Here is a 15291-nt window from a genome sequence, read left to right as displayed (position 1 = left end):
ACAAATACCATAATTATGATTATTCTTGCTTGCCAAGCCCCAAGAGCGCCTGGCCCACAATGGATGCCCAATCAATCCTGCAGCCGGACAAACTCCCATCTGCTGAGAATTCCCACCGTTGACATGGGAAGCTCTGGGTCGTGGGTTGGCTTTTCATTCAGTCACTCGATCATAATTACTGAGTGCTTACTGTGTACTACCAGCTTGGAAGAGGACAACGCAACAATAAGGTCTCTCATCCTATCCCGTCTGGACTACTGCACTAGCCTTCTCTCTGATCTCCCATCCTCGTGTCTCTCTCCACTTCAATCCATACTTCATGCTGCTGCCCAGATTATCTTTGTCCAGAAACGCTCTGGACATATTACTCCCCTCCTCAAAAACCTCCAATGGCTACCGATCAATCTGCGCATCAGGCAGAAACTCCTCACCCTGGGCTTCAAGGCTGTCCATCACCTCGCCCCCTCCTACCTCACCTCCCTTCTCTCCTTCTACTGCCCGGCCCGCACCCTCCACTCCTCCACCACTAATCTCCTCACTGTACCTCGCTCTCGCCTGTCCCGCCATCGACCCCCGGCCCACGTCATCCCCCGGGCCTGGAATGCCCTCCCTCTGCCCCTCCGCCAAGCTAGCTCTCTTCCTCCCTTCAAGGCCCTGCTGAGAGCTCACCTCCTCCAGGAGGCCTTCCCAGACTGAGCCCCTTCTTTCCTCTCCCCCTCGTCTCCCTCTCCATCCCCCCGTCTTACCTCCTTCCCTTCCCCACAGCACCTGTATATATGTATATATGGTTGTACATATTTATTACTCTATTTATTTATTTATTTATTTTGCTTGTACATTTCTATCCTACTTATTTTATTTTGTTGGTATGTTTGGTTCTGTTCTCTGTCTCCCCCTTTTAGACTGTGAGCCCACTGTTGGGTAGGGACTGTCTCTATGTGATGCCAATTTGTACTTCCCAAGCGCTTAGTACAGTGCTCTCCACATAGTAAGTGCTCAATAAATACGATTGATTGATTGATTGATTGATTGGCAAACCTGCGGGGCCGTGAACATCCCTGCTCCTAGCTCAGCCCCTGCTCAAACCTGGAGTTTCTCATCACTCCTCCTAAACGCTCTACTTCACTTTCCAATGAGCTGGTGAGGTGACGGGGAAGGGAAGAGGGGCTAAACTAAGGCTTTCCCCCACCCACTGTGCCAGAAAAGTGGAAACTCCCCCTTGGTGCCCACTTGGCCCAACCAGACGCCTTTTCCAGTTCTCCTCAGAGATGCAGCAGGTGCAGAAAGGAGAAGCATGAGGGAGGCGTGGGGAGAGGGGAAGGGAAAGGGTGGTTACTGTTATATTGTACTCTGTCAAGCACTTAGTACAGTGCTTTCCACACAGTAAGCAATCAATAAATGTGACTGGATGAATGAAGTGAGGGGAGAGTGTGGACAGGGACTGGACATGGGCAGCAAGTGGAAGTGAGGATCTGGGGGTGGAGGTGAAGATCTGTGGGTAGTCAGGGGCTGGAGGGGAGGGTCTGCAAGTGGGCAGGGCGAGGAGGGGAAGACCTGGGGATGGGAAGGGGTTGGAGGGGAGGCCCAAGGGGTGGGCAGGGGATGGAGATGAAGATCAGGGGGCGGAGGGGAGGATCTGGGGGTGGGCAGGGGGTGGAGATGAAGATTAGGGGGTGGAGGGGAGGACCTAGGGTGGGCAGGGGGTGGAGGGGAGGCCCTGGGGGTGGAGATGAAGATCAGGGGGTGGAGGGTAGGACCTGGGGGTGGGCAGGGGGTGGAGGGGAAGATTTGGGCTTGGGCAGGGGGTGGAGGGGAGGACCAGGGGGTGGAGATGAAGATCAGGGGGTGGAGGGTCTGGGGGTGGGCAGGGGGTGGAGGGGAAGAACTGGGAGTGGGCAGGGGGTGGAGGGGAGCACCAGGGGGTGGAGATGAAGGTCAGGGGGTGGAGGGGAGGCCCAGGGGGTGGAGGGGAGGGTCTGGGGGTGGAGATGAAGATCAGGGGGTGGAGGGGAAGAACTGGGGGTGGGCAGGGGGTGGAGATGAAGACCAGCAGGTTGAGGGGAGGACTTGGGGGTGGGCAGGGGGTGGAGGGGAGGCCCTGGGGGTGGAGATGAAGATCAGGGGGTGGAGGGGAGGACCTAGGGGTGGGCAGGGGGTGGAGGGGAGGACCTAGGGGTGGGCAGGGGGTGGAGGGGAAGATCTGGGAGTGGGCAGGGGGTGGAGGGGAGCACCAGGGGGTGGAGGGGAGGGTCTGTGGGTGGGCAGGGGGTGGAGGGGAGCAGCAGGGGGTGGAGATGATGATCAGGGGGTGGAGGGGAGGGTCTCGGGGTGGGCAGGGGGTGGAGGGGAAGATCTGGGGCTGGGCAAGGGGTGGAGGGGAAGAACTGGGGGTGGGCAGGGGGTGGAGGGGAAGAACTGGGGGCGGGCAGTGGGGAGAGGGGAAGAACTGGGAGTGGGCAGGGGGTGGAGGGGAGGCCCTGGGGGTGGAGATCAATCAATCAATCAATCGTATTATTGAGCGTTTACTGTGTGAAGAGCTGTACTAAGCGCTTGGGAAGTACAAGTCGGCAACACATAGAGACGGTCCCTACCCAAAAGCGGGCTCACAGTCTAGAAGGGCAGGAGGTGGAGGGGAGGGTCTGGGGGTGGGTAGGGGGTGGAGGGGAAGAACTGGGGGTGGGCAGGGGGTGGAGGGGAAGAACTGGGGGTGGGCAGGGGGTGGAGGGGAAGAACTGGGGGTGGGCAGGGGGTGGAGGGGAACACCTGGGAGTGGGCAGGGTGTGGAGGGGAACACCTGGGAGTGGGCAGGAGGTGGAGGGGAGGCCCTGGGGGTGGAGGGGAAGAACTGGGGCTGGGCAGGGGGTGGAGGGGAAGAACTGGGAGTGGGCAGGGGGTGGAGGGGAAGATCTGGGAGTGGGCAGGAGGTGGAAGGGAGGCCCTGGGGGTGGAGGGGAAGAACTGGGGCTGGGCAGGGGGTGGAGGGGAAGATGAGGGGGTGGAGGGGAGGACCTAGGGGTGGGCAGGGGGTGTGTGAGCCCTTGGCCTATGAGGGAGGAGGGGAGGCCGGTGGGGGGCGGAGTTCCGTAGCGCCCCCCGGCGGGGCTCGTGGCCGGGAACAATAGAGAGCGCGCGCGCGCGCGGTCGGGCGCGCGCCCCCAGCTCCCAGCCAGGCGCGCTCCCGCGGGCCCCCCCCCCCCTCCCTTCCCGGTCGGCGCAGGCGCACAGGGGGGGCGGGCGGCGGCAGCAGCAGCAGCAGCAGCGGCGGCAGGACCGGCAGGATCGGACCTCCTCCTCCGCCGCCGCCACCTCCTCCTGCACGGCCTCCGCGATTGCCCCCGCGGCCCGGCCATGGACGTCCGATTCTACCCCGCCGACCCCGCCTGCCTCGGCCCCTTGGACTATTTCCACTGCAACAAGGTAGGGCCCCCCCCCGCCCCAGCGCTTAGCCCAGGGCTCAGCACCCCGCTCGGGGGAGGTGCGAGGATGGAGCGGGGTGTGTGTGTGTGTCTGTGTGTGTGTGTGTGTGTGTGCGCGAGAGCCCACCCTCTGCTACACGCTCCGCTCCTCCTCGGCCGGGACACTTTGGAAAAAGCAGCAACTTATTTCTCCGGTCCGGAGGCGGGGGGCACCAGGACACCCCCGCACCGCACCCGGGACGGACCCGGCCTCATGCTAATGAATTTGTTCAGCGCTTACTATGTGCATAGTAATAATAATAATAATAATAATAATAATAATGATAGCATTTTGTAAGCGCTTACTATGTGCCTAGACCGGTCCTGATCCTAATAATGATGGCATTTATTAACTCTGTGCATAGACCGGTCCTGATGCTAATAATGATGGCATTTGTTGAACGCTTACTACGTGCATAGTAATAATAATAACAATAACAATAATAATAATAATGGAATTTATTAAGCGCTTACTATGTGCCTAGACCGTTCCTGATACTAATAATGATGGCATTTATTAACTCTGTGCATAGACCGGTCCTGATGCTAATAACGATGGCATTTGTTGAGCGCTTACTACGTGCATAGTAATAATAATAATAATGGAATTTATGAAGCTCTTACTATGTGCCTAGACCGGTCCTGATGCTAATAATGATGGCATTTGTTGAGCGCTTACCACGTGCATAGTAATAATAATAATAATGGAATTTATTAAGCGCTTACTATGTGCCTAGACCGGTCCTGATCCTAATAATGATGGCATTTATTAACTGTGTGCATAGACCGGTCCTGATGCTAATAACGATGGCATTTGTTGAGCGCTTACCACGTGCATAGTAATAATAATAATAATAATAATAATAATGGAATTTATTAAGCGCTTACTATGTGCCTAGACCGGTCCTGATACTAATAATGATGGCATTTATTAACTCTGTGCATAGACCGGTCCTGATGCTAATAACGATGGCATTTGTTGAGCGCTTACCACGTGCATAGTAATAATAATAATAATGGAATTTATTAAGCGCTTACTATGTGCCTAGACCGGTCCTGATGCTAATAATGATGGCATTTGTTGAACGCTTACTACGTGCATAGTAATAATAATAACAATAATAATAATAATGGAATTTATTAAGCGCTTACTATGTGCCTAGACCGGTCCTGATCCTAATAATGATGGCATTTATTAACTCTGTGCATAGACCGGTCCTGATGCTAATAATGATGGCATTTGTTGAACGCTTACTACGTGCATAGTAATAATAATAACAATAATAATAATAATGGAATTTATTAAGCGCTTACTATGTGCCTAGACCGGTCCTGATACTAATAATGATGGCATTTATTAACTCTGTGCATAGACCGGTCCTGATGCTAATAATGATGGCATTTGTTGAGCGCTTACTACGTGCATAGTAATAATAATAACAATAATAATAATAATGGAATTTATTAAGCGCTTACTATGTGCATAGACCGGTCCTGATCCTAATAATGATGGCATTTATTAACTGTGTGCATAGACCGGTCCTGATGCTAATAACGATGGCATTTGTTGAGCGTTTACTACGTGCATAGTAATAATAATAACAATAGTAATAATAATAATGGAATTTATTAAGCGCTTACTATGTGCCTAGACCGGTCCTGATCCTAATAATGATGGCATTTATTAACTGTGTGCATAGACCGGTCCTGATGCTAATAACGATGGCATTTGTTGAGCGGTTACCACGTGCATAGTAATAATAATAATAATGGAATTTATTAAGCGCTTACTATGTGCCTAGACCGGTCCTGATACTAATAATGATAGCATTTATTAACTCTGTGCATAGACCGGTCCTGATGCTAATAACGATGGCATTTGTTGAGCGCTTACTACGTGCATAGTAATAATAATAATAATGGAATTTATTAGGCGCTTACTATGTGCCTAGACCGGTCCTGATACTAATAATGATGGCATTTGTTGAGCACTTACTATGTGCACAGACCGGTCCTGGTACTAGTAATGATGGCATTTGTTGAGCGGTTACTACGTGCGTAGTAATAATAGTAATAGTAATAATAATCATAATAATGATGATGGCATTTAGTAAGCGCTTGCTATGTGCGGAGTAATAATAATAATAATGATGATGATAGCATTTATTAACTGTGTACATAGACCGGTCCTGATACTAATATTGATGGCATTTGTTGAGCGCTTACTATGTGCACAGACCGGTCCTGATGCTAATAATGATGGCATTTGTTGAGCGCTTACTACGGGCATAGTAATAATAATAATGGCATTTATTAAGCACTTACTATGTGCCTAGACCGGTCCTGATACTAATAATGATGGCATTTATTAACTCTGTGCATAGACGGGTCCTGATGCTAATAACGATGGCATTTGTTGAGCGCTTACCACGTGCATAGTAATAATAATAATAATGGAATTTATTAAGCGCTTACTATGTGCCTAGACCGGTCCTGATACTAATAATGATAGCATTTATTAACTCTGTGCATAGACCGGTCCTGATCCTAATAACGATGGCATTTGTTGAGCGCTTACTACGTGCATAGTAATAATAATAATAATGGAATTTATTAAGCGCTTACTATGTGCCTAGACCGGTCCTGATACTAATAATGATGGCATTTGTTGAGCACTTACTATGTGCACAGACCGGTCCTGATACTAGTAATGATGGCATTTGTTGAGCGGTTACTACGTGCGTAGTAATAATAGTAATAGTAATAATAATCATAATAATGATGATGGCATTTAGTAAGCGCTTTGCTATGTGCGGAGTAATAATAATAATAATGATGATGATAGCATTTATTAACTGTGTACATAGACCGGTCCTGATACTAATATTGATGGCATTTGTTGAGCGCTTACTATGTGCACAGACCGGTCCTGATACTAATAACGATGGCATTTGTTGAGCGCTTACCACGGGCATAGTAATAATAATAATAATGGAATTTATTAAGCACTTACTATGTGCCTAGACCGGTCCTGATACGAATAATGATGGCATTTATTGACTCTGTGCATAGACCGGTCCTGATGCTAATAACGATGGCATTTGTTGAGCGCTTACCACGTGCATAGTAATAATAATAATAATGGAATTTATTAAGCGCTTACTATGTGCCTAGACCGGTCCTGATACTAATAATGATGGCATTTATTAACTCTGTGCATAGACCGGTCCTGATGCTAATAATGATGGCATTTGTTGAACGCTTACTACGTGCATAGTAATAATAATAATAATGATGGCATTTGTTGAGTGCTTACTATGTGCCTAGACCGGTCCTGATACTAATAATGATGGCATCTGTTGAGCACTTACTATGTGCATAGACCGGTCCTGATGCTAATAACGATGGCATTTGTTGAGCGCTTACCACGTGCATAGTAATAATAATAATAATGGAATTTATTAAGCGCTTACTATGTGCCTAGACCGGTCCTGATACTAATAATGATGGCATTTATTAACTCTGTGCATAGACCGGTCCTGATGCTAATAATGATGGCATTTGTTGAACGCTTACTACGTGCATAGTAATAATAATAATAATGATGGCATTTGTTGAGTGCTTACTATGTGCCTAGACCGGTCCTGATACTAATAATGATGGCATCTGTTGAGCACTTACTATGTGCATAGACCGGTCCTGGTACTAGTAATGATGGCATTTGTTGAGCGGTTACTACGTGCGTAGTAATAATAATAATAGTAATAATAATCATAATAATGATGATGACATTTAGTAAGCGCTTGCTATGTGCGGAATAATAATGATGATGATGGTATTTATTAACTGTGTACATGGACCGGTCCCGATGCTAATAATGATGGCATTTGTTGAGCGCTTACTACGTGCATACTAATAATAATAATAATAATAATAATAATAATAATAATAATAATAATAATAATGGCATTTATTAAGCGCTTACTATGTGCATAGACCGGTCCTGATGCTAATAATGATGGAATTTGTTGAGCGCTTACTATGTGCACAGACCGGTCCTGATACTAATAATGACGGCATTTGTTGAGCGCTTACTATGTGCATAGACCGGTCCTGATACTAATAATGATGGCATTCGTTGAGCGCTTACTATGTGCATAGTAATAATAGTAATAATAATAATAATAATGATGATGGCATTTAGTAAGCGCTTACTATGTGTGGAGTAATAATAATAATAATAATGATGGCACTTATTAACTATGTACATAGACCGGTCCTGATACTAATGATGATGGCATTTGTTGAGCACTTACTATGTGCACAGACTGGTCCTGATACTAATAATGATGGCATTTGTTGAGCGCTTACTATGTGCATAGTAATAATAATAATAGTAATAATAATAATGATGATGGCATTTAGTAAGCGCTTTCTATGTGCAGAGTAATAATAATAATGATGGCATTTATTAACTATGTACGTAGACCGGTCCTGATACTAATAATGATGGCATTTGTTGAGCACTTACTATGTGCACAGACCGGTCCTGATACTAATAATGATGGCATTTGTTGAGCGCTTACTACGTGCAGAGTAATGATAATAATAATGGCATTTATTAAGCGCTTACTATGTGCATAGACCAGTCCTGATCCTAATAATGATGGCATGTATTAACTATGTGCACAGACCGGTCCTGATACTAATAATGATGGCATTTGTTGAGCGCTTACTATGTGCATAGTAATAATAATAATAATAATAATTATGATGGCATTTAGTAAGCGCTTACTATGTGCGGAGTAATAATAATAATAATGATGGCATCTATTAACTATGTACGTAGACCGGTCCTGATACTAATATTGACGGCATTTGTTGAGCGCTTACTATGTGCATAGACGGGTCCTGATACTAATAATGATGGCATTTGTTGAGCACTTACTACGTGCATAGTAATGATAATAGTAATAATAATGGCATTTATTAAGCGCTTAGTATGTGCATAGACCGGTCCTGATACTAATAATGATGGCATTTGTTCACTATGTGCATAGACCGGTCCTGGTACTAATAATGATGGCATTTGTTGAGTGCTTACTATGTACGTAGTAATAATAATGATGATGGCATTTAGTTGAGCGCTTACTATGTACAGAGTAATAATAATAATAATGATGGCATTTATTAACTATGTACATAGACCGGTCCTGATGCTAATAATGATGGCATTTGTTGAGCACTTACTATGTGCATAGACCGGTCCTGATACTAATAATGATGGCATTTGTTGAGTGCTTACTATGTGCATAGTAATAATAATAATAGTAATAATAATAATAATGATGATGATGGCATTTAGTAAGCGCTTACTATGTGCAGAGTAATAATAATAATAATGATGGCATTTATTAACTATGTACATAGACCTGTCCTGATACTAATAATGATGGCATTTGTTGAGCACTTACTATGTGCACAGACCGGTCCTGATACTAATAATGATGGCATTTGTTGAGCGCTTACTACGTGCATAGTAATAATAATAATAATAGTGATGATGATGGCATGTAGTACGCGCTTACTATGTGCAGACTAATAATAATAATAATGGTGGCATTTATTAACTATGTACGTAGACCGGTCCTGATACTAATAATGATGGCATTTGTTGAGTGCTTACTACGTGCATAGTAATAATAATAATAATGGCATTTATTAAGCGCTTACTGTGTGCATAGACCGGTCCTGATACTAATAATGATGGCATTTTTTAACTATGTGCATAGACCGGTCCTGATACTAATAATGATGACATTTGTTGAGCGCTTACTATGTGCATAGTAATAATAATAATAATAATAATGATGATGGCATTTAGTAAGCGCTTACTATGTGCTGAGTAATAATAATAATAATGATGGCATTTATTAACTATGTGCGTAGAGCGGTCCTGATGCTAATAATGATGGCATTTATTAACCATGTGTGTAGACCGGTCCTGATACTAATAATGATGGCATGTGTTGAGCGCTTACTATGTGCATAGACCGGTCCTCATACTAATAATGATGGCATTTGTTGAGCGCTTACTGATACTAATAATGATGGTATTTGTTGAGCGCTTACTATGTGCATAGTAATAACAATAATAATAATACACTGTGAGTCCACTGTTGGGTAGGGACCGTCTCTATATGTTGCCAACTTGTACTTCCCAAGCGCTTAGTCCAGTGCTCTGCACACAGTAAGCACTCAATAAATACGATTGAATGAATGAATGATGATGGCATTTAGTAAGCACTTACTATGTGCAGAGTAATAGTAATAATGATAATGATGATGATGACATTTATTAACTATGTGCACAGACCGGTCCTGATACTAATAATGATGGCATTTGTTGAGCGCTACTATGTGCATAGTGATAATAATAATGATAATAACAATGATGACATTTATTAAGTGCCTTCTATGTGCATAGATTGGTCCTGATACGAATAATGATGGCATTTGTGGAGCGCTTACTATGTGCATAGTAATAATAATAATGATAATGATGATGGCATTTATTAAGCGCTTACTATGTGCATAGTAATAATAATAATAGTAATGATGATGGCATTTAGTAAGTGCTTACTTTGTGCAGAGTAATAATAATAATAATGTGGCATTTATTAACTATGTGCATAGACCAGTCCTGATACTAATAATGATGGCATTTATTAAGCGCTTACTATGTGCATAGTAATAGTAATAATAATAATAATAATAATGATGGCACTTAAGCGCTTCCTATGTGCATAGTAATAATGATGATGGCATTTGTTAAGTGCTTACTATGTGCATATTCATTCATTCAATCGTATTTGTTGAGCGCTTACTGTGTGCAGAGCAGTGGACTAAGCACTTGGGAAGTACAAGTTGGCAACGTATAGAGACGGTCCCTACCCAACAGCGGGCTCACAGTCTAGAAATAATAATAATAATAATGATGGCATTTATTAAGCACTTACTATGTGCATAGTAATGATGACAATAATAATAATAATAATAACGATGGCATTTATTAAGCGCTTACTATGTGCCAAGCACTGTTCTAAGCGCTGGGGAGTTTACAAGGTGATCAGGTTGTCCCACGGGAGGGGGCTCACAGACTTCATCCCCATTTTACAGATGAGGGAACTGAGAAGTGAAGTGACTTGCCCAAAGTCACCCAGCTGACAAGTGGCGGAGCCGGGATTTGAACCCATGACCTCTGACTCCCAAGCCTGGGCTCTTTCCACTGAACCATGCTTCTTCTTCTTAATAATAATAATAATAATAATAATATTAATCATCATCATAAGCGTCATATTCCACACTGCTTCTAAATAATAATCATCATCATAATCATCATATTAATAATGGGGATGATGATGATGGTATATGTTATGCGCTGCCTCTGTGCCAAGCACTGTACTAAGCGCTGACAAGAGGAGGTCCCGAGGCGGGACCGTCTCTCTCTGTTGCCGATTTGTCCTCTCCCAAGCGCTTAGCACAGTGCTCTGCACACAGTAAGTGCTCAATAAATACAATGGAATGAATGACTGCCCCATCAGTCGCAGTGCTTAGTCCAGTGCTCCGCACCCAGTAAATACGATTGAATGAATGGACTGCCCCATCAGTCGCAGCGCTTAGTCCAGTACTCCGCACACAGTAAGCGCTCAATAAATACAATTGAATGAATGAACGACTGCCCCATCAGTCACAGCACTTAGTCTAGTGCTCCACATGCAGTAAGCGCTCAATAAATACGATTGAATGAATGAATGAATTTATTGAGCGCCCACTGGGTGTGAAGCCCTGTCCTAAGCACGCAGGAGAGCAACAGGGATGGGATTTGCAAAGTGCCAAACACTGTTCCAAGCGCTGGGGCCGATCCAGAGTGATGGGGTGGTCCCATGTGGGGCTCACAGCCTCCATCCCTGTTTTACAGGTAATTAATGTTCCCATTTGACAGATAATTTATTAGAAGGATGGTATTTGTGAAGTGCTTACTACGCGCCAAGCCCTGTTCTAAGCGCTGGGGTTGATCCCGAGTAATCGCCTTGTCCCGCATGGGACTCAACAGCCTTCATCCCCATTTTGCAGAGGAGGAAACCGAGGCCCAGAGAAGTTCAGCGGCTTGCCCAAGGTCACACAGCATGGCAACCCCCCGGTCCCCCAACTCCCAAGCCCGTGCTCTTCCCACTAAGGCCCGAGAGTGCTCAGACAATGAGCAAAACCTTCCGCACCCCCCTAAACGTGCCAAAGGGGATGGCCCTCACCCATGATCAACTTTGTTGGATTGCTTCAAAGAGTCCCTCCCTCCTCCTGCCTTTAGAAGATGCGCTTAACACAGTGCTCTGCACACAGTAAGCGCTCAATAAATAAAATATGAATGAAGGGAGACCCTCGAGGACAGCATTTTCATCCATCCTAAAAAAGTCCCTTTTCACCCCCAAGAGCTCCCAAACCGGGGCACCTGGCAATTTCTTGGCTGGTGAACTCCTAAAGTTTCCCTAGTTTTCTTTTTTTCCCTTTCTTTCCTTTTCTCTCTCTCTCTCTCCTGGAGGAGGGAATTTCAAAACCCAGAAAAATAGCACTAATGACTTTTGGACTGGGCGCTCAGCGCCTAGCACAGTGGCCGGCACGTAGTAAGCGTGTAACAAATGCCATAATTATTTTATTATTATTATTATTATTATTATTACTTCCCCCTCCCCTAATGCCTAAAGAGGAAGGGGGGAGGGAAAAAAAGGGAACAGAGATTGGCCAGGAGAGGTCCTCTCCAGGCTTTCCCAACCTTCCCTTCCTCCCCACCACCCTGCGGCGGAAACACAGTGCGAAGCATTGTGTGTTCGCTGTGCGGTTTGTGTAGGATCTGGGGCGTTTTAGACACTCGGAAGAGGCTGCTCGCTGTTGCCTGTTGTGGGCTTGGCGGTGTTTCAGGGTGGAAAATGTACAGGATAGGAGGAAAGTGCTTCAGGGTGAGTATGTTATTGTTTGCTTTATCTGTGTATATTGTGTTGCTCTAAATATTTTGCCCGAAAGGCATGTTTGTGGTTGCTTTTCTCTCCCCTCTCCCTTCTCTCCGCAGCCGTTCTTAGCGTGTAGATCGTCTGTTTTTTGTTTGGTGAAGTCGTGCCACTGGGCTTCTTAGCCCCCTTCGTAGCAGTCCCCTTAGCAGAGGGGAGCCTCCATCCCCCCAATATAGGCACACACAGTTACCGCGGATAGACGCAACAAACAGACCCGGGTGATGTCTATTTTATAAGGTCGACGGACGCCCGTGAAAGTGGTCGTAGCCTGGATCTCTTTGCCTGGCAGTGCGGGGAGCCATTCCCTGGCCATTCCCAAGTATGCCCCGTTTTGTATCATGGGCTGAATTTGCGGGGGGTAGGGGGGCACATGAAAGGGGGGGAGAGGGGCTCTGGCATTCTCTCCCAGCCAGGAGGGGTTAAATATGATTGATTGATTGATTGATTAACTAAAAAGGCCAAAGCCGTGGAGGTTCCATTCCTGGAAATCTCTCCGATCGGGGGATCCTCCTGACACCCAAACACATACACACTTTCTCCCACTCCTCTTTCCCTCCCCTTCGCCCCCACAGAAACAGGGTTGGCAACAGAACAGTGTTAGGGGAAGCCTTCAGATCCATTCAGTCGAAGCCACCATTGACCTCCCCCAGACCCCAAAGAAGTTAACCATGCACCCGATTTAAGGTTTAGTGATGAATGCCGAGGTGCCTGTTGAAAGATGTTATTTCCCTTGCAAATCTAGGCGGGCTGCGAACTCTTCCCGAGGATAAATACTGTCATTTGTCAGGGAGTAAAACCATTCTGTGCTTTGGCTATTACAGGGTTAATTGTTTTCCCCCATTGAAAGAATTTGTGTTGGTCTTTCGGACTGTGGTGATTGGAGATTGTATTCCCCAAACCCTTCTCAGTTGATTTTTTAGCTTGAAGCGCACTTTACATTTTAGTTTCAGTTGTGTTTGTCATCGCACCAGAACCCGACAGGAATTATTAAAACTGAAAATTGATGACAAAAGATTGGGCTCCAGAACACATCTGGGAGCGGAGATGGAGCGGCCTAAATGAAACTCTCAATGTCTGTCTAAAACAAAACACAACATAACAAAAAGAGTTTTAAAAAAACCCCCAGAAAACAATAGAGGAAACCCTAAATGTGGTTTATTTTGTCTGCTGTTGTGTAGCTCAGGAAGCCCAGCCTGTCTGTCTCCCCGAGTTTTAACGGGCGTAATATTCAGAAGCAGAATGGCACAGCTCTGAATGTTCTCTGAGCGAGGGCCAGGATGGAAAATCTTGCAGGGACGGGTCCCGGTGTAAAAGTTAACATGTGTTTCTCCAAACTTTGACTTAGCCCAGACTGCTCGCTGGGGCCCTGCTCCAGAACTCATTAATTTTGCAGCAACTGTGATTTCATTATCCGGGCTGGCAGGTTAAGGTGGAAAGTGGAGTCGCAGTGATGGGGGAGCGCGTTGAGCCGCTTGTTGGTAATACGCAGAATTGTAGCTCGGCGAGAGGTGTCGTGAAGAGAGGAATCTGAGGGGCGGCCTCAGGGGCCTCGATCGATCGATCGATCGAACCCCGGAGATGTGCTGTCGTGAACCGTATCCTGAAAAAGTACATATAGGATGCTGACCGCTGCCACCAGGTGCTGCTATTGTCCTGGCTCCGAGGAGCTTGGAAAACAGAAAACGAAGCTGAGGAGCTGCTTTCCCTTCCAAAATGCTTGGTTCCCCCCAGTAGATGAGTAAGGCCCAAGCCAACAGACGTAATATATTGTTGTCGGTGAACCCGGAGACCTCCCAAACACGATTAAGTTTGCCAGAAGAATCTGGCCAAGTCGACGTCCCGCTACTTCCACGCTCTGTTCTCGACCGTGTCAGGGAAAGGGTGACCCACAATGGAAGGAGATGGGAATGTCTTTTCCCAGACCTGTTTGAGGAAAAGGCTGTGGGGAGTGGTGGGGGGTGGGTATTCCACCTGTTCTTAAAGAGACCCCCTTTTTTAGGGTTCCTCTTCTATCTGTACTCTACCAGGGATACCGAATTATGGGCAGGCAGTGTTCGCTCCATCAAGGGGAGAAATAAGGGTCCCATTGAGCTGTCTTCCATCGGGGATTTGGGGTGGGTTCATCGTTCATACGTGCGTACAGCTTTCGTGCTCTCAAGTTCTCATCTCTGTCTGTTCTGTTCTGTTCTCATCTCTGTTCTCTGTCTCCCCCTTCTAGACTGTGAGCCCACTGTTGGGTAGGGACCATCTCTATATGTTGCCAGCTTGTACTTCCCAAGCGCTTAGTACAGTGCTCTGCACACAGTAAGCGCTCAGTAAATGCGATTGATTGATTGATCATCTGGGAGGGAAGATTTCTCACAGGTTTGTGTCATCTTCTCCTTTGCCCCAGAGGGCTCATGGAGAGGCCTCCCTGCACCCTCCCTCAGTTAAGACTTCATGCAGAGGAAACCTGTGATATTGTACTCTCCCAAGCACTTAGTAGGGTTCTCTGCACACAATAAGCACTCAATAAGTACAACTGAATGAATGAACAGGCTCACTAGAAGAGCATCCCCTCCCAGAGGACTTCCCTGACTGAGCTCTCATTTCATCTTTGCCCCCTCCCTCCTGCGTCACCTTTTCTCTTGGATTTGCTCCCTTATCCACCCCTTCCTCAGCCCCACAGCAAACACGTACACGTCCGTAATGCATTTGTTTATAGTGACGTCTGTATCCCCCTCTAGACTGTAAGCTCGTTACAGGCAAGGAACCTGTCTACCAATTCTTAT

The 15291-nt window shown here is 46.1% G+C and overlaps 1 protein-coding gene across 4 annotated transcripts in view; it reads left to right on the top strand.

The window, feature by feature from the left end:
* Nucleotides 1-3319: 3319 nt before the first annotated feature.
* TOX2 (TOX high mobility group box family member 2) overlaps nucleotides 3320-15291 on the top strand; it is a 291212-nt gene continuing 279240 nt past the window's right edge. For 3 of the 4 annotated variants that reach the window (XM_038750718.1, XM_038750717.1, XM_038750715.1), the window contains exon 1: nucleotides 3320-3417. In XM_038750718.1, the coding sequence (XP_038606646.1) occupies nucleotides 3349-3417 (69 nt within the window). In that variant the 5' untranslated portion in view covers nucleotides 3320-3348. Of the gene's footprint in view, nucleotides 3418-12400; nucleotides 12470-15291 lie in introns of those variants that run through there. The other variant, XM_038750716.1, reaches the window with a different exon arrangement.

The sequence above is a fragment of the Tachyglossus aculeatus genome, chromosome 8 (genome assembly GCF_015852505.1).
Source record: "Tachyglossus aculeatus isolate mTacAcu1 chromosome 8, mTacAcu1.pri, whole genome shotgun sequence".
NCBI lineage: Eukaryota > Metazoa > Chordata > Mammalia > Monotremata > Tachyglossidae > Tachyglossus > Tachyglossus aculeatus.
The sequence above is the reverse complement of the archived record's forward strand: the minus strand, read 5'-3'. Positions and strand labels throughout refer to the sequence as shown.